Source organism: Chrysemys picta, chromosome 2 (assembly GCF_011386835.1).
Source record: "Chrysemys picta bellii isolate R12L10 chromosome 2, ASM1138683v2, whole genome shotgun sequence".
Taxonomy (NCBI): Eukaryota; Metazoa; Chordata; order Testudines; family Emydidae; genus Chrysemys; species Chrysemys picta.
Window position 1 is genome coordinate 204,145,238 of NC_088792.1, and position 27,777 is coordinate 204,173,014.

The 27,777-nt window shown below is 42.6% G+C and overlaps 1 protein-coding gene across 5 annotated transcripts in view; it reads right to left on the reverse strand.

Annotated features, from left to right (window-relative positions):
- The window catches only part of MTCL1 (microtubule crosslinking factor 1), a 196,429-nt gene that overhangs the window by 157,439 nt on the left and 11,213 nt on the right, over positions 1-27,777 (reverse strand). For all 5 annotated transcript variants that reach the window (XM_065585255.1, XM_065585257.1, XM_065585254.1 and 2 more), the window contains exons 2-3: positions 16,056-16,280; positions 14,036-14,194 (exon numbers count right to left, since the gene is read on the reverse strand). In XM_065585255.1, the coding sequence (XP_065441327.1) occupies positions 14,036-14,194; positions 16,056-16,280 (384 nt within the window). The remainder of the gene's footprint in view (positions 1-14,035; positions 14,195-16,055; positions 16,281-27,777) is intronic.

The window sequence follows — 27,777 nt, forward strand, 5'->3', positions numbered from 1 at the left end:
TTTGTGGCCTCCTCTATTATCTTCTATCATGAGGCTTTCATCTCCTTCAGCTCTTGGTTTGCCTTCCGTGACTGTGTCTCCATGGCCTGTAATTGACCTGGCATTTCTTGTTCACCTCTCGTGACTAACTTCTTTCAGTCCGCTGTGTCCACGCACTCTGGTCCTACCTTTGGGCCACTTGGTCCAACAGACCGTGTTTGGGGGATGGTCATCTTATGGTCAACTCATCCATGCAGTACTTTGTCTTGTAATAGTGCTGGGAAATTAGGCCAGCTTCTACCCACAATTTTGGGCCAAGGGAGGTCTTTTACTGCACCAACCCTCAGTTTGTTCCTCTGACTTGTATATCTCCCTCTACTTCCGCTGTCAGGTAGATTCGCGTCTCTCCATGCCCACATGAAACATGTACCAGACTATTTTCAGTCAGGAGACTAATCTCCCAAACTAGCATCTGCCCACATCTGGGGCCAATCAGTCCTCTCATTTCAGGGCCAGCCTCTTTAGCACTTAGGTACACTGGAGTGCACCCCGTACTGAGAGAATAGAGTGGGCGGTAGTAGCAATCCAAACAGCAGCACTTCATGTGTGGGCGGTCATTTATTACTCGGTTGGCCACACCAGAAATACACAACTGTGTTCTCCTCACCCACCCAGGTGCCTGTCCCAGGCACCTTGTGATGACTAAGGCACCACACCTCTTTCGGTTTTTTAGATACCAGATTGCCTAAGAACTTCTCCCCCCCATGTGTGCTCCATGCCATCCCAGGGTCAGAGTTCTCTGTCGCCTTCCTTGCTTGAACATCCCCTGGAACTAACCCAGCAACCAGAGGGTTCAGTATTACCCCCTTCCATGTAGGCCTCCGCCCTCTCCACCGCCTCATCAGTAGAAGTTGGTTAAAACATCCTGACCCAGCTTTGGGCTCCAGCAGGGATTAGGAATTGTTCTAAGATTTTGCAACCAGGGGCTGCTAACAGGGAGTTTCGCAAGGGAGTTCTCCAGGTGAAGGAGGAACAATACAGCACCCTTTTGGGGTAAGTGACTGTCTGTAGTGTGTGTTTGTTTGTGTTTGGGGGTTACTTGCTGTGTGCTGAGCTTGTGTTTGTCAGTCTGTTTGTTTGGTTGGTTGTTTGAAGGACCGTGTGCTGTGGCTGACAGTTGGAAGCTGTGAGCTTCAAAGGAAGGTTTGAAAGCTAGAAGCCTCTGGTAAGTGGCTGAGCCTTAATCAGTGGGCGGGGCATTCATACAGGCCAGGGCTTTATAAAGCAGTGCACAAGCGACAGGGAGCTTTTGCGAATAGGGGCTGCTAACAGGGAGTTTCGCAAGGGAGTTTGGAAGAGGAGCGGGAAAGGGGCAAGGGTCCCTTGCCGGTTCTATCTGTTTTCCCTTTATTCCCCTTAAAACCTATAAACCAACTACATTCAAAACTTCTTGCTTAAACAACCCTTTCAGTGGACAGGGGGCTGCAGACAGGGGAGTTTGAGAGGGAGTTTGACAGAGGGAGGCTTATGATGGTTAGGAAGACCTGCAACACCTATGCCAGCACTGCTTCTGTCTCCTCCACCTGCGCCTGTAGCCAGACAGAGCGCCTGAGCCTGGATGCTTCTACCCAGATCCTGGTGTGGTTTTGCAGAGACTGTAATTTGTAATTTCCACTTACTGATATCCAGGCTGGGGGGACCATCCAATGTGAAAGGTGCCTGCTGGTGGAATCTCTCAGGCAGCAGGTGGGAGAGCTACAGGAGGAGGTGGCTAGGTTGAGGAGCATCCGAATCCACGAGCAATTCCTGGACAGTGTCCATGTGAAGACAGCTGAGGTAGCTGTCCCAGTACACAGGACTGCTGATACACCACTAGTGGAGGAGGAGATGGCTCAGGGTGGACACTGGCAGCTGGTTACTTCTGGCAGCAGGCAGTGCTCCACCCCTGCTCCGAACCCTCCCGCCGTGGTAATAGGTAACCATTATGCTCTTCTTGATACAGGAAAGAAGGAATCACCCCCTATAGTAAAGGAGGAGAAGCCTCGTACCCCTAAGGCTGGGAGGTCTGCTGCCACCACTGCGAATAGGAAACGAAGGGTAGTGGTGGTCGGAGACTCTCTGCTGAGGGGGACGGAGGCGCCCATCTGTCGCCCTGACATTTCATCTCGGGAGGTATGCTGCCTGCCAGGAGCCCGTATCCGAGACGTTACGGAGGCATTGTCGAGGATTATCCAGCCCTCTGACTACTACCCCATGCTACTCATCTATGTGGGCACAAATGATACTGCGAGGTGTGACACTGAGCAGATCAAGAGTGACTAGAGGGCTCTGGGAGTACGGGTGAAGGAGTTTGGAGTGCAGGTAGTATTCTCTTCGATTCTTCCTATCAAAGATAGGGGCCCGGGCAGAGACGGATGCATCATGGAGGTGAATGCCTGGCTGCGAAGATGGTGTCGCCAGGAGGGCTTTGGCTTCCTCGACCACGGGATGCTATTCGAGGAAGGACTGCTAGGCAGAGATGGCGTTCACCTTTCGAGGAGGGGAAAGACCCTATTTGGACACAGACTGGCTAACCTAGTGAGGAGGGCTTTAAACTAGGTTTGACGGGGACAAGTGAGCAAAGCCCACAGGTAAGTGGGGAACATGGAGACCTGGGAGATGGGTCGGAAACAAGAGGGAGTGTGGGCTATATTGGCAGAGAGGAAGGAGGGTCAGGACAAAACTGGGAGGCAAGATCAAACTAGTATCTTAGATGCCTATATACAAATGCGAGAAGTATGGGTAATAAGCAGGAAGAACTGGAAGTGCTAATAAATACCCACAACTATGATATTGTTGGCATCACTGAAACTTGGTGGGATAATACACATGATTGGAATGTTGGTGTGGAGGGGTACAGCTTGCTCAGGAAGGATAGACAGGGGAAAAAGGGAGGAGGTGTTGCCTTATATATTAAAAATGTACACACTTGGACTGAGGTGGAGATGGACATAGGAGACGGAAGTGTTGAGAGTCTCTGAGTTAGGCTAAAAGGGGTAAAAAACAAGGGTGATGTCATGCTAGGAGTCTACTACAGGCCACCTAACCAGGTGGAAGAGGTGGATGAGGCTTTTTTTAAACAACTAACAAAATCATCCAAAGCCCAAGATTTGGTGGTGATGGGGGACTTCAACTATCCAAATATATGTTGGGAAAATAACACAGGACGGCACAGACTATCCAACATATTCTTGGACTGCATTGCAGACAACTTTTTATTTCAGAAGGTTTGAAAAAGCTACTGGGGGGAAAGCTGTTCTAGACTTGATTTTAACAAATAGAGAGGAACTCGTTGAGAATTTGAAAGTAGAAGGCAGCTTGGGTGAAAGTGATCATGAAATCATAGAGCTTGCAATTCTAAGAAAGGGTAGAAGGGAGAACAGCAAAATAGAGACAATGGATTTCAGGAAGGCGGATTTTGGTAAGCTCAGAGAGCTGATAGGTAAGGTCCCATGGGAATCAAGACTGAGAGGAAAAACAACTGAGGAAAGTTGGCAGTTTTTCAAAGGGACACTATTAAGGGCCCAAAAGCAAGCTATTCCGCTAGTTAGGAAAGATAGAAAATGTGGCAAAAGACCGCCTTGGCTTAACCATGGGATCTTGCATGATCTAAAAAATAAAAAGGAGTCAGATAAAAAATGGAAACTAGGATGGATTACAAAGGATGAATATAGGCAAACAACACAAGAATGCAGGGGCAAGATTAGAAAGGCAAAGGCACAAAATGAGCTCAAACTAGCTATGGGAATAAAGGGAAACAAGAAGACTTTTCATCAATACATTAGAAGCAAGAGGAAGACCAAAGACAGGGTAGGCCCACTGCTCAGTGAAGAGGGAGAAACAGTAACAGGAAACCTAGAAATGGCAGAGATGCTTAATGACTTCTTTGTTTCGGTCTTCACCAAGAAGTCTGAAGGAATGCCTAACATAGTGAATGCTAATGGGAAGGGGGTAGGTTTAGCAGATAAAATAAAAAAAGAACAAGTTAAAAATCACTTAGAAAAGTTAGATGCCTGCAAGTCACCAGGGCCTGATGAAATCCATCCTAGAATACTCAAGGAGCTAATAGAGGAGGTAGCTGAGCCTCTAGCTATTATCTTTGGAAAATCATGGGAGACGGGAGAGATTCCAGAAGACTGGAAAAGGGCAAATATAGTGCCCATCTATAAAAAGGGAAATAAAAACAACCCAGGAAACTACAGACCAGTTAGTTTAACTTCTGTGCCAGGGAAGATAATGGAGCAACTAATTAAGGAAATCATCTGCAAACACTTGGAAGTGGTAAGATGATAGGGAATAGCCAGCATGGATTTGTAAAGAACAAATCGTGTCAAACCAATCTGATAGCTTTTTTTGATAGGATAACAAGTCTTGTGGATAAGGGAGAAGCTGTGGATGTGGTATACCTAGACTTTAGTAAGGCATTTGACACGGTCTTGCATGATATTCTTATCGACAAACTAGGCAAATACAATTTAGATGGGGCTACTATAAGGTGGGTGCATAACTGGCTGGATAACCGTACTCAGAGAGTTGTTGTTAATGGTTCCCAATCCTGCTGGAAAGGCATAACAAGTGGGGTTCCGCAGGGGTCTGTTTTGGGACCAGCTCTGTTCAATATCTTCATTAATGACTTAGATATTGGCATAGAAAGTACGCTTATTAAGTTTGCGGATGATACCAAACTGGGAGGGATTGCAACTGCTTTGGAGGACAGGGTCATAATTCAAAATGATCTGGACAAATTGGAGAAATGGTCTGAGGTAAACAGGATGAAGTTTAACAAAGACAAATGCAAAGTGCTCCACTTAGGAAGGAAAAATCAGTTTCACACATACAGAATGGGAAGAGACTGTCTAGGAAGGAGTACGGCAGAAAGGGATCTAAGGGTTATAGTGGACCACAAGCTAAATATGAGTCAACAGTGTGATGCTGTTGCAAAAAAAGCAAACGTGATTCTGGGATGTATTAACAGGTGTGTTGTGAGCAAGACACAAGAAGTCATTCTTCCGCTCTACTCTGCGCTGGTTAGGCCTCAGCTGGAGTATTGTGTCCAGTTCTGGGCACCACATTCAAGACAGATGTGGAGAAATTGGAGAGGGTCCAGAGAAGAGCAACAAGAATGATTAAGGGTCTTGAGAACATGACCTATGAAGGAAGGCTGAAAGAATTGGGTTTGTTTAGTTTGGAAAAGAGAAGACTGACAGGGGACATGATAGCAGTTTTCAGGTATCTAAAAGGGTGTCATAAGGAGGAGGGAGAAAACTTATTCACCTTAGCCTCTAAGGATAGAACAAGAAGCAATGGGCTTAAACTGCAGCAAGGGAGGTCTAGGTTGGACATTAGGAAAAAGTTCCTAACTGTCAGGGTGGTTAAACACTGGAATAAATTGCCTAGGGAGGTTGTGGAATCTCCGTCTCTGGAGATATTTAAGAGTAGGTTAGATAAATGTCTATCAGGGATGGTCTAGACAGTATTTGGTCCTGCCATGCGGGCAGGGGATTGGACTCGATGACCTCTCAAGGTCCCTTCCAGTCCTAGAATCTATGAAAGGTCCACCGCCTTATCTAAGGAGTTTGTGTTTAATAGCAACCAGTGTTGCCAGATCTCGTAAATGCTGCGCTGCCACATTAGGGCACACCCCTCAGGGGACAGGCTCAGTCCCAGCCTATGCTAAATTGCATCTTTTACAATTCTACGGAACTGCGCCTGCTCATCAGACAAAGCTTGGCAGGCCGCTTGAGCTTCTCCCAAGAGGAACAGGGCCTCTCGAGCTGCCCAAGAGGATTCAGTCCATCCTGCTGCGGTCGCTACCCCCTTGAAGCTGCGCAAAATGCCTCTGGGTCATCACCTGGGCCCAATTTTTCTAGGCCGGATACTGCTCTGGCAGAATTTTCTTCGTCAGAAACTACCCAGGACCCTGGGGTCCATTTCTCTAGGCATGACAGGAAATGTTCTTGCCGAGCCTGTTGAGCCTCTTGCTGTTGTTGCTGTCCTTGTAATAGATGCAACAAAAGGCATGCGTCTGCTTGTGCTAGGCTGCCAGCATGCGGATTACAGCCTCCAGGTTCCCCACAGGAAAGAAGGGGGGAAAAAAAAAAAAGAGACTTAGTCTGTCCGTCTGCCCCTCACCTTTAAGGCAGTTGGTATCTCCCTCCTTCCTCAGAGGTGAGTCTCCACAATCCCATGCTAGTACCAATATGTGGTAGGGCTCACTTACCCTTCAAATGCCCCCTTGCATCAGTGCAGGATGTTGCCACTATCTTCAACTTCAGTGCCTCCTGCTGACTCCAGATCTTCTGTGGTTCAGCCCCTCCGGCCAAATCACAAAGTTCAAACCCCCATCTGGGGTATTACCAACAAGTCCAACTAAATCTGGATAATTCTTCTGCCCCCTTGGACTACTGAAGTTCTCTTCTTGTACTTGCAAAATCCCTATTTTGCGGCTTCTCTCACAGGAGCCTATGCTGCCTCTGTTACACGCTGTCCCCATTATTTCTGTCTGTTACCCTAACCCTGTCTCCCCTATAGTCTTCCCCCTCAACTGACCTCTTTCAGTCTACTTATAATGGCTTAGCTCTGCCCACTCTGGCCAGGAGCCAATTAGGCACTCACCTCCTCAAGTGCAGAGCATGACTAACTGGGTGCATTCACTAGTCTTGCAGGTGATGGGGGATAAGCTTCATCACGGAGTTAACCACAAAGGAATTTCACAATAAAAGACTGAATATTCAGGATGATACCTTGACCACAGCTTGCACCACAGTGGCCGAGTCCACAGCACATATGATATAGAACATGTTTGAGGGGTTTTTTTGGGGGGGGGTGTATTTGGCAGAGGGATGGAAGAAAGGGAAATGGATGCATGCTGTGAACTTTCGGGGGCTTAGATCTGCACTAGTTTTCATACCAAAAGGCTTAAAAATATTTAAAAACAAAAGTGCCTACAATCTGGCATTTGCCAAATCTCAGCTAATTTATTAGGCAGGTTTCATTGTAACTAACTGGCATCTGGGCAAATCTGCAGCTACGGTAGATCACTTTTCCACTGTGAATGTCATCATCCCAAACAGTAACATTATCTACATGTAAAGGTCAGCTGAGGTCTATAAAAGCCTCAAGGAGTGAGGCTGTGGACAGTCTGATTTATAGGAAGACAGTGTTCTTTGGAGGCTGTGCCCAGTTTGAGTACCATGAGATGAGGTTTGCAGGCATGTTTTAAAAAGCTAGACTATGATCAGCAGAGGCATTGTTAATTAATCATTCCCAGAATATTATACTCATATGTGGCACTGGGCTTGTAAACACAATCAAATGACTGCTGCCAAACATGGACTGTAGTAAGAAATACCTAGAATGATATGCATGATCAGAATGTATTTAGTGGCTGATATTGGAGTCTTCTGGTTCATTATTTTTCCAAGTAAAAAAAGTCAGACACTACAAAATTGCACTACAGGAGAACATTTTGCCTCTCAATTTCTTCACTAATCATTGCAGAAGACTTCACTACTATAGCTCTCATGGTTGGTAACCCCTAAATAGGATTACCATATCAACAGGATAACTTTGCTATGCTTTTTAAATGTTACTTGACTCTGTACTTTACTGGTTCTCTCTCCCCTCTTCTTGCACTGGTGCCCAACCAATTCCTACGATTCAAACCTGGTGCTAGCTAACAGAAACAAAAGGTGCATGAAAAAAATATAATTGCTTTTGATACAAAGAATCAAGAAGCTATGAGAATCCACCCTCTAGCTTCACTAGAGAAGTGACTGAAGACTGTCAAGCGCTACCTTAACCATATAAGCATAGAGTCTTAGCTTAATAGATTATAGGATATGTGTTCTCCAAATGATACACTAGAGGAGTAAATTCTGCCAACTGTGCCAAAGGAATTGAAGCCTGATCCATCTTTACCTCATACCTTGTATATTTACACCAGAGAGGAGACTGAAACAAGGGCAAATGCAGGTGTGGGCATGGTACACATTGAGGAGCCGCTTATCTGTTGTGGGGGCCAGGCTTATAAGCAGTGCTGCTAAATCAGCAGCCAATCAGGGGCTGTGGCCACTCTGTCAGTTCCAAGGCAGCAGAACTGGGCTCATTTGTTGCCTAGCAGCAGTTAGTCAAGGAGCAGCCAGCAGTTGGTCTGGACCCTGAGGATAACTCCCTGTGCACAGCCCTGAAAAGTAACCTCCAGCTTGTTTTACCATATCATGTAAATAAAGCTAATTTTTTCTCTCAGACACATCCTTTCTACTTCCACTGCCTCCAAAGGGAGTTGTGCATGTGTCTCTCTGGTTGGAATTTGGCTCTAAACAGCATAGGATAAAGCCAGTTCAGTGACCCATCACTTCTATTTTTATTAGTGTCTTAATACAGCCTTCCATTTTGTTAAACAGAACAATATTTCAACCACAACAGAAAATTAACTTTTACTTGAAAGTAGCGGTTCTTGAGCTGCGGTTGTTCGAGCACTATGTGGTATTTCGTAGTAAGAACTTTCCAAGAGCCAAGCAGTGGAAGGGTAGGGTGGGGCTGAGGGCTGGGACGGGTACATGAGAGTATCTCTATTATCATGTGATCTTCCAAAATAAAGAGCATTGGGAGACACAACTGTCCTAAAGAGTTTGCAGCATCCTGCGGAACCTCATTTACAGTATGCTTTAGTTTTCATCTAAATTCATGCACCCTAACAAGAGTACTGCTGGTCCCCAGACTTTCATTTCTCCATCCCCTCAGATGAAAATGAACAGGACCTGTCTCCTCTCACTCTCTTGCTTTCCCATTCTACCTGTACCTTCCTTCTGGAGAATGATAACAAGCCTAAGTTACAATAAAGGCCCCCCAATAACTGGAAGTGATTTCCTGAATAAAGAAATCTGGAGAACACATTCATGCCTGCTAAGGGAAAGGATTCTAAATGCAAATGATTTTATCTTTGAATTAGCTCAGAGAGCCTGTGCAGGACAGGGGGAACTAGGAGAAGGCAGTTATGTCACAGCTCCCAATGACAGAGAAAGTGACAATCTCAGATTGCTCTCCTCCCCCCCAGCTCTTTTGCCTTCAATGACAACAGAGGAAGGTTATCAGCTGCTCAATAGGGCTTTTCCACAGAAAATAAATCCCCCTTTCTCCCTGGTTACACAATCTCATTCATTTCTTGCTAAACCGTTTTATAACATTCATGTCAAATCTTTCTGCAGCTGCTACCTCATTCCTAATCCTCCCCATTCTTTGTCTTTTTCAGCAGGGCTACCCTTTTTAAGCAACTTGAACCCTGCCATGTCACTGTCTGTCTTTTTCTCTTTGCTGGCTGAAAACTCCAAGCACAAAGAATACATCAAAATATACATTTAGCAGCTGCAAATAAGAGACACAAACTATTCTCCTCTCAGGGAAAAGAAGCAAGCTCTATGCATTTTCAATACTTTTGTGCAACGTGGAGCGGGGGTGGTTCATTGCCATTTCTAGGCAGCTACTGAAGTTTGGAGAATGGATTATTCTGAACCATATTGTAGGCAGCACAAGTAGTGTCACTTAAAGCTAAGGTTGACTGATGCTTTCCATTATAAGGACCTGTTTTCATTGCTAATAATTTTGCCAAACATAAACCACTCAGGTTGAAATTTTCCATGATGGGTGACTGTCTCAGGCGTTTATGTTGTTTTTCTTAGTTTCAGCTAAAATGGTTCAGTCATTTCCAAGAATGAGGCTCTAAAGATTCCAACACTGATGTTGACCCATGAGAGGTTGAAGGGGTGTTGGTCATTATGGTACCACACAATGGAATTTGTGTTCTCAATTTGTAAACTTAAAAAAAAAATCTTAGAAAATTACACACACACAAATGTTAAAAGAACATAAAGGTTGCAAAGTCAGGCACTCAAAGGTTAGGAAATGACTGAATTAGAGGTTGCCTGTGCAACCTTAATTCAGCCTTCTTGTGAACACACATTATGATGCAGTCTTTAATTACATGATCACATATTATTTCTCTCACAGGATCGCTGCCTTATTCAGTTCACAGGATGCATCCACTCTGGGGATGAATCAGGATTGTGTAGTGAAGGAGGCTGTTGCCTGTAAGACCCCCGCTTCATTTGCTGCAGAAACTGGAAGGTGTGTAGTGAACGAGGCAGGGTATTGCAGGAAGAGAAAGGAGGGTTTCATGGTTAAAGCAGTTGAATGTTGCCCTAGAAAGTTGAATTCTATCCCTGCCTCTACCACCTATTTGATGCTGGGCAAATTGTATAAACTAACATTTTCACTGGTGTCCACCGTGTGTTCCTTAATTTTTTGGGTACCCAAATTGAGACAACTGGGGTCTGATTTGCTGAAGTGCTAGCACTGACAGCTGCAGCTCAGCTAAAGGGAGCTCTGCTCTGAATATATAAAGTGCTATAAAATGCTAAGTATTCTGAAACAATCAGGTCCTAGGCATCTCAGATATAGACCCAAAAGGAGTTGATACTTTTGACAGTTCTGTGCATCAGTTCCCCATCTCTAAACCTGGGATAATATTACTTCATCTCACAAGGGCAAGGGCATTATGAAGATAAATTCATTAATGTTTGTGAAGCACTGGGATACTATGATGAGAGAACACCATAAGAAAACCCAAGAGGAAATCAATAATTCTCTTTGGTTCAATGTTTGGATGGTGTGCAGTAAATAATGCATGGAGTCACATGTTGAATGATGAGGATAAAGAGAAATTCATAGATTATAAAGCCAGAAGGGACCACTGATCATCTAGTCTGACCTTCTGTATATCACAGGCCATAGGACTTCCCTGAATTAATTCCTGTTTGAACTAGAGTAGATCTTTTAGAAAAACATGCAGTCTTGATTTAACAATTGCCAATGATGGAGAATGCACTGTGACCTTTGGTAAATTGTTCCAACAGTTAATTACCCTCACTGTTACATTTTTTCACCTTATTTCCAGTCTGAATTTGTCTAGCTTCAGCTTCCAGACATTGGATCTTGTTATATCTTTGTCTGCTAGACTGAAGAGCTGATAATCAAATTTTTGTACATTAACTACCCACTCAGTGAGCACCATCCAACCTATGCCTCGAATAGGGAAGGGGCCCTTTGGAAAAAACAGTTTGTAATCATGTAATTTAAAAGACTGTATCATAATGCACATGCACCAAGAGGGTCAAATTATGGTTGCACAAGGGGGCCACATTATGAATGCACAGGAAGCCTTAATTCTGGCATTTCCTAACTTATGAGAGCTAGTCTTCACATCTTCAACATTCTTTTATTGTAGGTTTTTTTATATATATAATTTTATCTACAACATTATCCCAACTACTATCCAACCATAAAGGCCAAATCCTAGATCCCAGGACATAGGCATGAGGGACAAGCTACACACTGGAAACCTCTGTCAGAGGCTGGGAGGAAGGAGTAGTCCTACTCCCCGTCCTGCATAATAGTCACAAAGGCACATTACAGCCACTACTGCAACCACAGGGCTGTAGCAGTCCTCACAGCCAGTGCACATCCATCCTATCCCACATAACTAGATTGATTACCCCCTTCCTGACACCCCACTTTGCCACTCCTCCTCTCCCTCTGCACTTGGTTGCAGGTTGCTCTTACAATGCAGAGCTCTGCAGAATGTGGTGCAGGGTCTCCAAATCCTATCTACCTCCCATCTGCACAGCTACTGAGCATCGTTTCTCTGGTTAAGGGCGTGCTGTGGCCAGGTGGGAGGGAACAGAGTTTGTCTCTCAGTATGCATTACTGTCCTCATCTTGAGCAGGAAACACATTCTTCTCCCCTCCTTCCAGATTAAAACATTTAAACGTGGCATGGTGGATCACAGCAATCTGAACAGAAGCCTTGTTTATTCATTTATTAAAAGAATGACCGAGATAGTTATACAGCTTCCTGGTTCTGAGGCCATCATCACACCTTGCAAAGGCCTCCAAGAACACTACAGTATACAAAAGATGAAGGGTTTTCTGAACAGCCTTTAGACTGGCTTTTCTACTGATCACCAATGGACTAACTTTCCTACCAGCATGTCTACACTATATTCTTTTACAGCTTTGTCTCTATCAAATAATGCTGAAGAGAAATGACATTTTCCACTTATTTGGTTGTAAGCTCTTTAGGGCAGGAACTATGTCTTCTTCATTTTCAGTGCCAAGTGAATCTCCGGCACTCAATACATACAAATATTTGGTACATTTTCAATAAATGACTCGGGCTTATGCCTTACCTATTCCCTAACAGGTCCTCAGCTTGAGTGAATCCTATTGTTCTATCCTTTCCCTAGTGAATTTTCCTTTGTTGGACCATTTGGTCTCCTATTGCTCTGATCAGCCATACCTTCGTTCTCAAAATACCTCCTCCTAAAGACCACCAGGCAGGAGGCTCTGTGGATTGCAGTTTGATAACCACTACATTAGAACAATGCATAGCCAGTTATAAAAATTAGCTTGTATAGCGGATGGAAGGGTTTTGTATGGCATGCGCTTGCCATTTCTTTTAGCAAATTTTGATGCCCTATAAGCACAACATCTGCAAATAGCTTAAAGTAAAAAAACAAATAAACAAAACCCTCTATAACTAAGGCATCAGCCAGACTGTCCTTTTGGGGAAAATCCTCAGCTGGTATAAACTGACATAGCTCCACTGAAGTTGACACCAGCTGAGGAGCTGCCACTTTATGTATAGTAAGCTCCAAAATTGTTGCAATGAACTCATTCTCCTCACAACCTAAATGCACACAGAAATTAAATATGGTTTGTCAACCTTATACAAATGAATCAGGCTTTGTGCCAGTTGATTCACAAGCACTGTTTGAAAGATTAAAATAAACACATCATTACACTAGCTCTCTAAATCTGTCCACAGCTCAGAGGATAAATGCCTTACCTCATTATGTTTAAATGTTCTATCTCAATCTGGGTTAAGAACAACCAGAGACAGTGGACTACCAACATGCTGTACTGTGACAAGAAAAGAGATGCTACTATAGATCAGGATATGGGCCATGTTTGGTCTTCCATCTTCCTTTATTGTGTCCTCCATTCCTCACCTCACTTCCTTCCAAGCAGCATCATTTTATCCATTATGAATATGTGTCAAGTACAATAGAAATTATTCCTTTTCCTAACACGCAGCATTTTTGTTTCTCAATTCAATGGTTTTTGTGCATTACAAACCAATTCCTATCTGCCTTGCTCCGCCAATAGTCCCACTGATGTCAGCAAGTAAAGTAAGCCAAGATTTACTCTGTAAATCTAAATTAACCTTTCAGGAACAAATCTTGTAAGATTTACTCAAGCCTAACGTAAGCAAAATTTCCAGATCTTACATTATCATATTGAAGTCAATGGGAGTTTTGCCTGAGTAAAAACTGAGGCACGCAGGATCTAGTCCAGGGATTGGCAACCTTTGGCACGCAGCCCATCAGGGAAATCCGCTGGTGGGCCAGGATGGTTTGTTTACCTGCAGTGTCCACAGGTTCGGCTGATTGCACCTCCCACTGGCTGCGGTTCGCTGTTCCAGGCCAATGGGGGCTGCGGAAAGCAGCAGCCAGCCTATCCCTCGGCCCACGCCACTTCCTGCAGCTCCCATTGGCCTGGAACAGTGAACCGCGGCCAGTGGGAGCTGCGATCAGTTGAACCTGCAGACGCTGCAGGTAAACAAACTATCCCGGCCCACCAGCGGATTTCCCTGACAGACCGCGTGCCAAAGGTGGCCGATCCCTGATCTAGTCCGTAGTGTATAAAATGGGATATACGCACTGTGATGGGCACTGGATAAAAAATAATTGATGGCTTCACAATGGTTTCTAAATTATGAATGCCGCTGGGCATTTAAAAATATTTTGCAGATGATTATCAGTGCCAATTGTATCAGCAACTCCAATGGCAGCAGGTATTTTAATATTCTTTGTTTCCGAAATATTCTAAGATGCTTTGATAACAAGTTTCCATTTAACCCAAGAACATGGTTTGGCATGATTTTCCTGGCTAGTGCTTACCTCTTTCAACCTTTCCAGCTCATTTTGCAGTGCCTGTTTGGATATTTCCACCTCAATGATCTGCTGCCGAAGGATTTCATTCTCATCTTCTGCTTTAACACGTTTCTCCTCCACACTCTCCAGTTCATGGTGCAGTCTGACAGATACATCTTTGGCTACCTGGTTAGAATGGCATAAACATCACATATGAAGTCTAACTACCTGAACATGCAATATATATACACACATTACAATCTTGGATAATCAAGGGATCTTCAATTTAAATTATTAGACCCAGTTTTGAATACTCAAACCATAGTTCTTATTCATTTACATTCATGTTTCCAATGGAGAAAATGAAGATGGGAACTTTAGACCTATCAAAGCATTTCCCTTGACACATCAAGCTCAGAAACCCTAGGGATAGCATAATAGTAATAATAATAAAAATGCAGGAGTTATACTGTTAAAATTGACAGATTAGCATTTTGATCAAAACAGCAACTGTGTGGCAGCCTCATCTACCAGGTCTTGCTGCATCAACAGCAGTCAGTACTAGGTAAAAGTGATAAGAAAACCAAAAAATAAAGAAGACTACACAGGTTTGCTAGGTTCAACTTAACATGGGCAACGATGAATATTTCCCCCAAACATATTTAGAAAAGTGAAGCTGATTTTGAACTGCAATACAATAGCAGCTGCAGGAAGCTTTTTATTTTGCACGTTCTAGTTCCAGGATAACTGTGTGCTGTTTTTACAAAGCTTAACGTAAATGGAAACGTTTCCACAAAATTATTTCAATATAAACTGTTTATTTTTATAGGAATGGTATTTTTCAACAGTGTCTGCAACCCAAACATGGTATCAAACTGCTAATGGATGATCACCATGAATTGGAACTGACTAAAAGGAAACATGATTTTAATTAGTCTATTTTCAATTTTCCAAGCTAAGTGAAATGCAAAAAAAAAGGAAATAAACAGCATAAATGTTGAAAATATATTAGATTTTTAAAATTTAGATACAGTATTACTAAGATTTTTGGTAATACAGAAAGAAAATCATTTTTACAAGAAATCTATGAAAATAACTCACGAAGAACTATTATGGCTGAGGTGGGTTTGAGGATCAGTTCTCACTCCCTAAAATGCCTCATGCAGTTGGCACAATACAAAGCCTCTGACTGCTAAACTCCTACCACTTGCCTTCTCATGGCAGAGAAGTTCTTAACTGGAAGTGGGAGTGTAAAAGGTGGGGGTGTTTGGCACTTTATAGCCAGATTGCTCTGGGCAGGTGGGGCTCATTAGATGTGGCAGGCAGTCCATCTGGGAGAAGAAACCTCAATTTCAAACCAAGAACGTCAGCCCGGCCAGGTGCTTTGTAAAAGTTGTGCCAGTCACACATGCTCTATGGTCTTCGTCTTCAGAGAATATATCAGTACAATACTAGGGCATCAACTGGAAGCAGCATGCAACTGCTTCACCTGATGGCGATAAAAAATGGGCAAAGGCTATTGTATTCTGGCCACATGCAGCTGAGGGAGCATTGACTGAGATGGCTGGGTCACTTGAGATGATGAGATCTGGGATATGTTGGCCAGAGAGGACAAGAGCTAGTAATCATGGGACAAAGACCATGAGGGAGACCCAGAAAAAGGTAGTTTGAGACTCTGAAGAAGAACATGAAGGAGGTTGATGTCAGCTTGGAAGATGCTCTTGACAATAACACTTGGAGATGAACAACAACAGCCGCCAACCCTGATTGACAGGATAAGGCAAAGGTGAAGAAGATATAAATGTAACTTGATAAGTGTTCCTTTCATTTGAATTTGTGTATAGTTTTCATTTAGTTAAGTCCCTTTTTCATGACGTTAAGTTGCATATTTGCTCTCTGCCAAGAAATAAGGACACTGGGTCTGATATTTTGAGAAATACAAATAATTGTTTTATGTTACTTTTATATCTGTTATTTTGACCAAAGACTAAGATTGTGTCCTTTCACTTTTTGCTATGAATATATTCCATACAAGTACCTTACCCACCTTTAAATCTTGCTCCAAACTTCTAATGAGCTCTCCATCCACTTGGCCTGTCTGCGCAACTTTCAAACTTTTCTGTTCTGCTTTCCTGAGACGATACTGCAGGATGCGGCAGTTCTTGTTTGCACGGTCCAGCTCTTTCCGGAGTTCCTGCAGCTGATAAACATCTTCCTCTAAATAACTGTCACGCATCTCCTCCATTTCAGCCCGAAGTTCATCCAATTCATCCTGTGAAAAGTCAAAACACCTCTCCATTATATCTCTAAATCTCATCCAGGAGAATAAAAAAGAAACTTGCTTGTCAAGATAAAATATCAAAAAGGTGATGTAGATTCCAATATGCAGTTCCAGATGTCACGGGAATATCAATATTATCCCTTACTAGAATAGTTATGTTGAATTACATTAATGAATGTCTGTTCTATTTGTTTTAATTGCCATGGTAATTAAGAATGGACCAGGGTTACCAGGATGTGTATCTGTCTCCTGAAACCAATAACACCTTCCCCTTTCCTTCCCCTAATGAATTAAAATGAAATTTACATAATAATTAGCCATTATCTTAGCTGATTGTTTATTTCATCAGAATTATAGCAAACCTACTTAAGCGCCTGAACTTCTCTGTGTGATGTCTTTATAATAGAGAGTTCTTTGAAGAAATAAAATGTTCTTTCCTGCTTTAATAACTTTAATAAATCTTTGCAACATGAACTTTTCAATTTACAGCCAAATAATCAACTGTTCCACATCAGAATGCTTTATGTCCAAGTCTTTTAGTGCATGCACATTGAATTCCCAGTCAGTTGAAAACCCCCTCCCTCACCTATGCAGGGGGTGCGCACAGACACACTTGCCAATCCCAGAATCACGTGGTCAGAAAAATATCTGTGTCAACACGAATGTAAACAGGTCATGCCGTCCCTAAAATCTTTTAATTGTCCCAATTCTAAATTATACCAGGAGAGGAACATGCCCGCTAAAGTCAGATATTAAGGTTTACAGCAGGGTAAACCGCTTCTGGAAGAGGATAAGCTCTATCATTCCCAGTCATTTAATCTGTGCGTGATTGACGCTTTTGAGTTAAAACTCTTATATAGGCCTTCCAGCTCAGGGTATAGGCCATTAAATTACTACATGGTGGCTCAGGGGATCTCTACAGCTCTATTATTAATGAAGTTTAAAATAAGAATGGACTCGTGCCAAGGCAAAGAGCAAGGACAAGAGATGTTCTCCACCATAAAATCCTCCAGAACGACTGATACAGCTGCAGTATATTATTAGCCAAATCAAAAAGGCATAGTTATGTATTTTAATGAGCAACAGAATCAAGCATTATTAGCAATATTCACAGGAAAAAACTGTTACATAATATGTCTGCAGTATTTTCAGAGTTGTCTCCTGCCTGCTTTTAGCTAATAATTAAATTTCTTGCTTCTAAAACATGCACAAGCTAAAGCAGATGACATCCTTCTTGTTCCCCTTTCTAAGTTTTCAGTTCCTACTCTTTTTTTCCACACACACACCCCAACACACACATCTTATGTGACTTGTCTTCTTATGCCCCATCCTGCAAACACTGTTGCACAAGCTTAATTGTACACATGGATGGTACTATTCACTTCAATGGAACTACTCACATGTGTAAAGTTGAGCATGTTGGTAAGTGTTCGCTGGATCGGGGTCTTAGATTGTAATCTCCCTGGGACAGGGATCTTGTCTATACATGTATTTGTACAGTGTCAATCACAATGGGTGTTCAACACCTTTTATTTTGCACGTTCTAGTTCCAGGATAACTGTATGCTGTTTTTACAAAGCTTAACATAAATGGAAACATTTCCACAAAATTATTTCCATATAAACTGTTCATTTTTACAGTAATATAAACATCAGTAACTATCATATTGTTCATGTCTTACTAAAAATTCTGCCAGGGGTTCTGAAGCAGTGCTCACTAGCATGGAAGTTATCCAAACCTTGAAAGGGGTGTACATGTCCCCCTTTCAAATGCAGGCTAGAATGGAAGTAGAAAGGTAGGGTTGTGACCCAAACCTTCCCACAATGTTTCCCTCCCCTCCCTCCTTTCACTTACCTAATACCCACAAGACCCAAGGAGGAGCAGGGAGCATACTCATCAACAGGATCCTGACCAGCCCTTGAGCTGGAAAAAAGAGGTGGGAGCTCCTTTGTCTTCACCTCCACCATCAAACCCAAGATGCCTACACAGGAGCTAGCCACACACTGGCCTAGTTGGCAATGTCCCTTTAAACTCAAACATAACTGAAAATTATCAAGTTACCCTAACAAGTGGTAACTCTGATGTGGGACTTACAGACTTGTCATGAATCACTCTGGATGCATCATTTTATGCCAGTCCCCTGCAACATGGCAAGATTAATGTATTTCTAAATCACTTCTAATAGGTGTGTGTTTAATCTAGCCTTGACTGTATCCAATGATAGTGATTTCACAACTTCCCTTGTGAATGAGGAGGTTAGTTAAACAGAAATTAAAAGGTACAGTGACTAGAGTGAAATCCCTGCAAGCTGCATGGACACTTTTCAAAGACACCATAATAGAGGCCCAATTTAAATGTATACCCCAAATTAAAAAATACAGTAAAAGAACTAAAAAAGAGCCACCCTGGCTTAACAACCATGTGAAAGAAGCAGTGAGAGATAAAAAGGCATCTTTTAAAAAGTGGAAGTCAAATCCTAGTGAGGTAAACAGAAAGGAGCATAAACACTGCCAAATTATGTGTAAAAATGTAATAAGAAATGCCAAAAAGGAGTTTGAAGAACCGCTAGCCAAAAACTCAAAAGGTAATAACAAAATGTTTTTTAAGTACATCAGAAGCAGGAAGCCTGCTAAACAACCAGTGGGGCCCCTGGACGATCGAGATACAAAAGGAGCACTTAAAGACGATAAAGTCATTGCAGAGAAACTAAATGAATTCTTTGCTTCAGTCTTCAGAGCTGAGGATGTTAGGGAGATTCCCAAACCTGAGCAAATCTGAGGAATTGTCACAGATTGAAGTGTCACTAGAGGAGGTTTTGGAATTAATTGATCAACTTAATAGTAACAAGTCACTGGGCCCAGATGGCTTTCACCCAGAGTTCTGAAAGAACTCAAATGTGAAATTGCAGAACTATTAACTATGGTTTGTAACCTATCCTTTAAATCAGCTTCTGTACACAGTGACTAGAAGATAGCTAATGTAAAGCCAATATTTAAAAAGGGCTCCAGAGGTAATCCCGGCACTTACAGATCGGAAAGTCTAATGTCAGTACTGGGCGAATTAGTTGAAACAATAGTAAATAATAAAATTGTCAGACACACAAGAACATAAATTGTTGGGCAAAAGTCAACATGGTTTCTGTAAAGGGAAATCACGTCTTACTAATCTATTAGAGTTCTTTGAAGGGGTCAACAAACATGTGGACAAGGGGGATCCAGTGGACACAGTGTACTTAGATTTCCAGAAAGCCTTTGACAAGGTCCCTCACCAAAGGCTCTTATGTAAATTAAATTGTCATGGGATAAGAGGGAAGATCCTTTCATGGACTGAGAACTGGTTAAAAGACAGGGAACAAAGGGTAGGAATAAATGATAAATTTTCAGAATGGAGAGGGGTAACTAGTGGTGTTCCCCCAGGGTCAGTCCTAGGACCAATCCTATTCAACTTATTCATTAATGATCTGGAGAAAGGGGTAAACAGTGAGGTGGCAAAGTTTGCAGATAATACTAAACTGCTCAAGATAGTTAAGACCAAAGCAGAATGTGAAGAACTTCAAGATGATCTCACAAAACTAAGTGATAGGGCAACAAAATGGCAAATGAAATTTAATGTGGATAAATGTAAAGTAATGCACATTGGAAAAAATAACCCCAACTATACATACAATATGATGGGGGCTAATTTAGCTACAACTAATCAGGAAAGAGATCTTGGAGTCATCGTGGGTAGTTCTCTGAAGACGTCCACGCAGTGTGCAGTGGCAGTCAAACAAGCAAACAGGATGTTAGGAATCATTAAAAAGGGGATAGAGAATAAAACGGAGAATATCTTACTGCCCTTATATAAATCCATGGTACACCCACATCTTGAATAATGCATACAGATGCGGTCTCCTCATCTCAAAAAAATCTCTCCATATGAGGAGAGATTAAAGAGGCTAGGACTTTTCAGCTTGGAAATGAGGAGACTAAGGGGGGATATGATAGAAATATATAAAATCATGAGTGATGTGGAGAACGTGAATAAGGAAACGTTATTTACTTGTTTCCATAATATAAGAACTAGGGGCCACCAAATGAAATTAATGGGCAGCAGGTTTAAAACAAATAAAAGGAAGGTCTTCTTCACGCAGCGCACAGTCAACTCGTGGAACTCCTTGCCTGAGGAGGTTGTGAAGGCTAGGACCATAACAGCGTTTAAAAGAGAACTGGATAAATTCATGGAGGTTAAGTCCAATAATGGCTATTAGCCAGGATGGGTAAGGAATGGTGTCCCTAGCCTCTGTTTGTCAGAGGGTGGAGATGGATGGCAGGAGAGAGATCACTTGATCATTACCTGTTAGGTTCACTCCCTCTGGGGCACCTGGCATTGGCCACTGTCGGTAGACAGATACCGGGCTGGATGGACCTTTGGTCTGACCCAGTATGGCCATTCTTATGTTCTTATGTTATGTTGGCCATTGGCCCAACTGTATATGTAGTTTTATTTCTCCCAATATTTAACCTAAATTTATCTTGTTCCACCTTAAGCTCGTTATCTCCCATCTTATCTTTGCTAACGAATGAGTATTGGATGCTTGTTCTCTTTACAACATCCTGGCCAAAAGAAGATGCATCCAACTTTGCTTAACTTTATTAACAACAAGGGCTTATCTTCATTGCAAAGTTAACTTGAGTTATAAATTGAGTGTTGCCACTAACTCAACTCTCTTTCACACACAAAAACCCTTACCAGGAGTATTTTTCAACCTGAACTAGCTAGCCCATCAAGGGATATAGGCTAAAGCTTCAGTGCGCACATCTCATCAGCTGCTAGCAAAATGATGTTGCAGTGTGGATACCTCCAGTCCTCCAATGCCTTCCCACAATACTCCCTGGGTGCTCAGAAAGGACAGACAAGTTCTCACACAATACATTGTGAAAGAACTCATAACATGGCTCAACATACTGCAGCATTAAGAATCACGGGATGTGCTCTCAGAAGTCTTAGGGAAAAACACAAGTGAGTGCAGCATCAGTGTGGACACAGCAATTCAAGTGTTATTTCAGTGTGGTTACTCTCATTCAAGCTAGGCTAACTCAGGAGGAGTAACTCGAGTGTAAAAAATGGGAGTTAACTCTGCAATGAAGACATACCATTAAGTTGCAAGTCAATTAATTAACCACAAATAACATACTATAACAATGAACTAAACCCTACACACACCAAATTGAACAGAATTCTTTCAAAATACTATATACCATATAATCCAGGCCCTGTGTACTCCATGGTAAACTGAATCAGATTTCTATGGCATTCTGGTGTAGAAGACTGAACATAAATGAAACTGGCAAGAACATTTGTTTAAACAGAAGCTTTTTAATGAATGAAATATGAAATTTAAAATGTAATAAAGTAGTCCAGCCTTGTTTATTTTAATAAATTTTGTTTTGTTTTTTAGGTTTTTTGGTTTGTTTGTTTTTGCTGTCCCCACATTTTCACTATGCTGTACATTTCTGTATAAATAATGCATAGCAGCACTTTAAATTTTTTAAGCGGGAGGGAAGCTGGAGTTTTCAGCAGCAGCTTAGGGGACAGTTGTGTCTTTGGAACATGAGGATGACAGCTTGGTAATGTGTTATTTGCTAATATTTAAGTGTTGACTTTAAAATTAGCATCTTTAGATTTCAGAGTTAACAACACATTAAGATGAATGGAACATTCATACATGTCAGATCTATTGTTTAAGGCTCTCCGCTGACTCAGAAAGACTATGCTGGTTAGGTGCAGAGTCAGTTCACATTTTTTAAATTATCTTCACAACCATTAAGGGTTAGAAACATTATTTGATTTGAAATGAAAGATTGCGAAGTACAATATCACGGTAGTGGATGGCATCCATCGCTGCAGAATTCATGGGGCACTGTTTCTAACTCCTTGCCCTTACTCAACATGCCAAAAGCAAAGACTCATCCTTCAGGCATGAACCCCAAGTAGTGCCTACAGATAACAGTTCTAGCATCTGTTACACTTCCTTCTCATCCAATCCAGTACTTGCATCTGGGTAATCTGGCCGCTTCCCAGAAGCAAATAATCCAATAAAGGGGTTGAAGTAATTATGGCTATAAGGATTATGCACATATCAAAAACTACTAATTGCAATCCAAATTGGAAAGTTAATCTCTTGTCATCCCACTAACAATCCCAACTGTTGAAACAACTATCCCAGTCAAACCAAAGTCCCCAATACCCCTAGAGCATAACATGTGTCAACCCCAAATCAAACTATGCCTGTTCACAAACATGGACAGATGAACTTGACCTTAATGAGCAGTGAAGCTAAGAAAAATTGAGCCCACTTTGCTGCTTCTTAAGAACCTCCAAATGGTCCACTCTTGACTTCTTCCCTGTCTCAAATTCTCAACCAACTGGTCTCTAGACTAGAACCTCCTGCCAATGGTCACCCAGGTCTCATCCTGGGGCCTCTATTAGCTGGACAGTTGACTCCAGTCCCCTCCTTCAATCATTCCATCCTAATGATTCCCAGCAAAATTGCTCAAGCTGGTGTGAATTATATTTCTGTAGACATTCATCTCTGCCCTTTGTTTTTACTGTAGACTACACATGTTAAATTCACGTAACCTTTCTGCTCACAGCTCTTAGTTTGCAAGCCTGTCATAATTTGTTATACTTGCCTGCCTCTGGGCTCTTTTATATATTCATAAGATTTCATTTCTTTCAAATATAACTTTGGGGATGAACTAGAAATCACCCTCTTAATGCACTAGAACCCACCCTCTTAATCTTTTCGATGGCAAAGGGGCTGTTCTTCAGCAAGTGGGTGAGTTTCAGAGTTGTACAACAAGGCATTTGAGTGCAGATTTCAAATGATGGCACAAACATTTCTGACCACATAAGGGAATAAGAAAAGTAGTCTTCACCCCCATGGTGTTCTTCATATAATATTCAGCACTAAATAAACAAATAGATAAAATAAAAAATAGCTTTTGCTAATATGTACCCCAAGGAACTTGTTGGTTTCATAGTATGTTGTGGGAAAATAGCTATATTCTGCACATATTGTTATCCCTGACACTGCTACATGGGCAGCCTTAGAAATGTTCCATTCATGTTTTCTGGAGCTTGTATCAATGCGCAACTCTCCAGCCAAGCAAAAAGGAATAGACTGAACATCTTCATGTGAAAATCAGGAAAATCTATTTTAAATACTAAAAAGTGGAACTGCTGGTGCAAAGTCAAAGTTCTATTACTCTGAAATATCAAGTCAGATCCAAACATCAGATGTGGTTTCAGAATGTGATTTTGCACGATAGCACTTGGAGATTCTATGTGAGAGACAGAGAACCTCAACATAATTTATGGAGAAAGGGGTTACCCTTTCATTGTCCAAAATAAAGGTCTGACTTTGCTCCTAATGAAGAAAACAAACACAGTGGCAAAAAGGCAGGTATGCCCATGCAGAAGAGATGCATGTTTGTCCATTTTAAATGAAAAAATTGTTCAATAACATTTTATTCTTCTCTAAAGGTGCTCAGCACTAAAGGTGTTTCGAGTGGTGTTAAAGGGCGGAGTCTGTTGCTAAAGAGAGCAGGCATGTAACCATTGAATGTCAGTACACGGGCTCCCTTTTTTTAAACCTGATCATAGTATACTATAAAATAGCATACATCATACTCAGTGCTCAGTGAAAACCAGGTCCTGAAACACATCTAAATAAACGCCCACAGCCAAGAACGAGAAAGATGCCTCCTTTTTACACTGCACACTTCAGCCTGGCAGACCTCTCAGGGGGAACTCCCAAAGCATAAATACAGTACCAGAGAGACTAGCCTGAAGGTTTGGTTATTTGACTTGAAAGAATTCTATTTGAAGCCTCTTAGATGATGTGAATAGTAAGAGTGACAATTTGCAATCCTCACAACAGACATGGAGAAAAGACTCAGAGAAGTGGAAATTACAGTTGAAACTATAATGGCCCAGGTTTTTAAATGTACTAATCAAGCCACACTAGAGGAAAACATGTCAGTCATCATCGAAGTTAAAGCATAAGCACAGGAGACGCAGAACGTTAATAGCTCCCAAACTTAGAAGCGTAAGAAAAAGATTCAGTCTGGTTGAGAGAGAGTTGGAAATGACGGATGGATTCAACCCATGCCTTCATTAAGGTTTGTTTTCATTATTATTGTGGGTGGACAAACATTATTAGGATATTGCTTCTTACGTGTGTTATGATAGTATATTTGAATTTTGTAAAATTGCATAGAGAACTTGGAATGGGCACTTAGTAGACATCAAAGTAAATAAATACATAAAAGAAATGTCTGTTTGTTCATCTAGTAAAGGAGAACTGATCTGATATGGTTTATAAAAGAATATATTACTGAGAGGATGGACCTATACTTAAACAGGGTCCTGATATATATACACTCTGCTCCAATATCCCAAAGTGGCCATTTCAATTGCAAGACAAGGTGGAGAGCATGATGATCTTTACTTCTCTGTATGTCTGATAGACTCACAGACTTTACAGTCTGAACGGAGCATCTAGGCTAGTGGTCTCCAACCTTTTTACACACAAGATCACTTTTTGAATTTAAGTGCAACCCAGGATCTACCCCATCCCTTCCCCAAGGCCCTGCCCCTTCCCCGAGACCCCACCCTGCTCATTCCATCCCCCCTCCCTCTCTTCCACCCTCACTCACTTTCACTAGGCTGGGGCATGGGATTGGGGTGCAGAAGGGGGTGAGGGGTGCAGACTCTGGGAGGGAGTTTGGGTGCAGGGGGGGGCGCCAGGCTGGGACAGTGTTGGGATGCAGGAGGGTGTACAGGGGTGCAGGAGGGGATTTGGGGTGCTGGCTTCTGGAGGGGGCTCAGGGCTGGGGCAGGGGGTTGGGGTGTGGGATGAGTGCGGGCTCCCACCTTGGATTACCTTGGATGGCTCCCAGGTGGCGGTGCAGCAGAGCTAAGGCAGGCTCCCTGCCTGCCCCGGCCCCATGCGGCCAGCACGTCCCTGCGGCCCCTGGGGGTGGGCACATGGCTCCGCGCGCTGCCCCTCCCTGCAGGCACCACCCCAGTAGCTCCCATTGGCCGCAGTTCCCCATTCCCAGCTAATGGGAGCACTGCCCACAGCCAGGAGCAACGCGCAGAGACCCCCTGGCCCCCGCTCCCAGGGATCGCAGGGATGTGCTGGCCGCTTCCAGGAGCGGCACGGGGACTGGGCAGGCAGGGAGCCTGCCTTAGCCCCGCTGCACCGCCAGACTTTTAGCAGCCGGAGATCGCGATCGACTGTCAGAAGCTCCAGGATCGACCTGCCGATCACAACCTACCAGTTGGTGACCATTGATCTAGCCTGACCTCCTGCACATTGTAGGCCACAGAAACTCACCCAGCACTCCTGTAATAGACCCTAACTTCTGACTGAGTTACAGAAGTCCTCAAATCATGATTTAAAGACTTCAAGTTACAGAGTATCCACCATTTACACTAGTTTAAACCTGCAAGTGACCCATGCCCCATGCTGCAGAAGAAGGTGAAAAAAAACCCGAGGGTCTCTGCCAATCGTACTGGGAGAAAATTCCTTCCCAACCGCAAATACGGCAGTCAGTTACACACTGAGCATGTGGGCAGGACCCAACAACCAGACACGTGGGAAAGAATTCTCTGTAGTAACGCAGAGCCCTCCCCATCTAGTATCTCATCACTGGCCGTTGGAGATATTTGCTGCTAGCAGTTGCAGATCAGCTATGTGCCATTATAGGCAGTCTCATCAGAACATCCCCTCCATAAAGTTATCAAGCTCAGTCTTGAATTTTTGCCCCCACTGCTTCCCTTGGAAAGCTGTTCCAGAACTTCACTCCCTGATGGATAGAAACCTTCATCTAATTTCAAACCTAAGCTTGTTGATGGCCAGTTTATATCCATTTGTTATTGTGTCCACATTAGTGCTTAACTTAAATAACTTCTCTCCCTCCCTGGTATTTATCCCTCTGGTGTATTTATAGAGAGTAATCATATCGCCCCTCAGCCTTCTTTTATTTAGGCTAAACATGCTAAGCACTTTGAGTCTCCTCTCATCTCATGATGACAAGAGCCTGATTCTGCTCCCACTGAAGTCCTGGAAGAGAGAGAATATTGCTTAGGGAAAAGTTAAGCAGTTCTTCTTTCCAGATGTCAGTCTAGTTACACAAACAAAGAAATGGAATTACTGGAGATAAAGCAAAGATTTTTAACTAGAAAACACACAACTTTTTTTTAGATCCAGCCAAATGGAATGTCATTTATGCTTACAATGTCTGACAATACAGTCTTCTCGTTCCAGAACAAATAAAGAGAATTTAGTAGCAACAAATTCAGGAAGCCAAAGATTCAGTAATTGAACTTTTCAGAGTGTAACCAGTCAGGCACAACTTTATAAGCCAAGAACTTAATTTACTCTTTCTTACACTTTGATTATCTACTTGTGAGTATCTGATCATTCACACATTTATTATTCTGTTCCTAGAGGATAATAGTTTATCAGGCCCAAAGTGCCTCAGTGAAAACTCTGCAAGTTTTCCAGACTTCATAGTCTTTGGGTATGTCTACACTGCAAAAAAAAAAAAAAAAAATCCATGGCATAGTCTCAGAGTCCAGGTTAATTAACTCAGGCTAATGGGGCTCAAGCTGCAGAGCTAAAAATAGCAATGCAGACAGTCCCACTCGGGCTAGAGCCCAGACTCTGAAACTAAGGTGGGAGGGGGGGAAGAGTCTCAGAGCGCAGAATTCAGCCTAAGCAGGAAAGTCTACACTGCTATTTTTGGCCCACAGCCCGAATCTCATAAGCCTAAGTCAATTGACCTGGGCTCTGAGACTTGGTGCCATGTGTTTTTCTTTGCAACATAGACATACCCAGAGGTTTCCTTCTGTGAAACTATGGCCTGGGCTACACAACACAGTTGGTCAACATAAGGCAGTTTGTTTACATTTGCAGGAGATAATGCTGCCCGCTTCTTGTTTGCAATGTCACCTGTCATGCTCCAACCATCATTCCAGAGACAATGTGTCCATCCTGATAACAGGTACTGTTTGATAATGATTCAAAGTGTGGACCGATGCATGTTCATTTTAATCATCTGAGTCAGATGCCGCCAACAGAAGGTTGGTTTTCTTTTTTGGTGGTTCGGGTTCTGTAGTGTCTGCATTGGACTTTTAAGACTTCTGAAAGGATGCTCCACACCTCATCCCTCTCAGATGTTGGAAGGCACTTCAGATTCTTAAACCTTGGGTCAAGTGCTGTAGCTATCTTTAGAAATCTCACATTTGTACCTTCTTTTCATTTTGTCAAATCTGCTGTGAAAATGTTCTTAAAACAAATAACATGTGCTGGATCATCATCCGAGATTGCTATAACCTGAAATATATGGCAGAATGCGAGTAAAACAGAGCAGGAGACATACAATTCTCTGCCAAGGAGTTCAGTCAAAATTTAATTAATGCATTATTTTTTAAC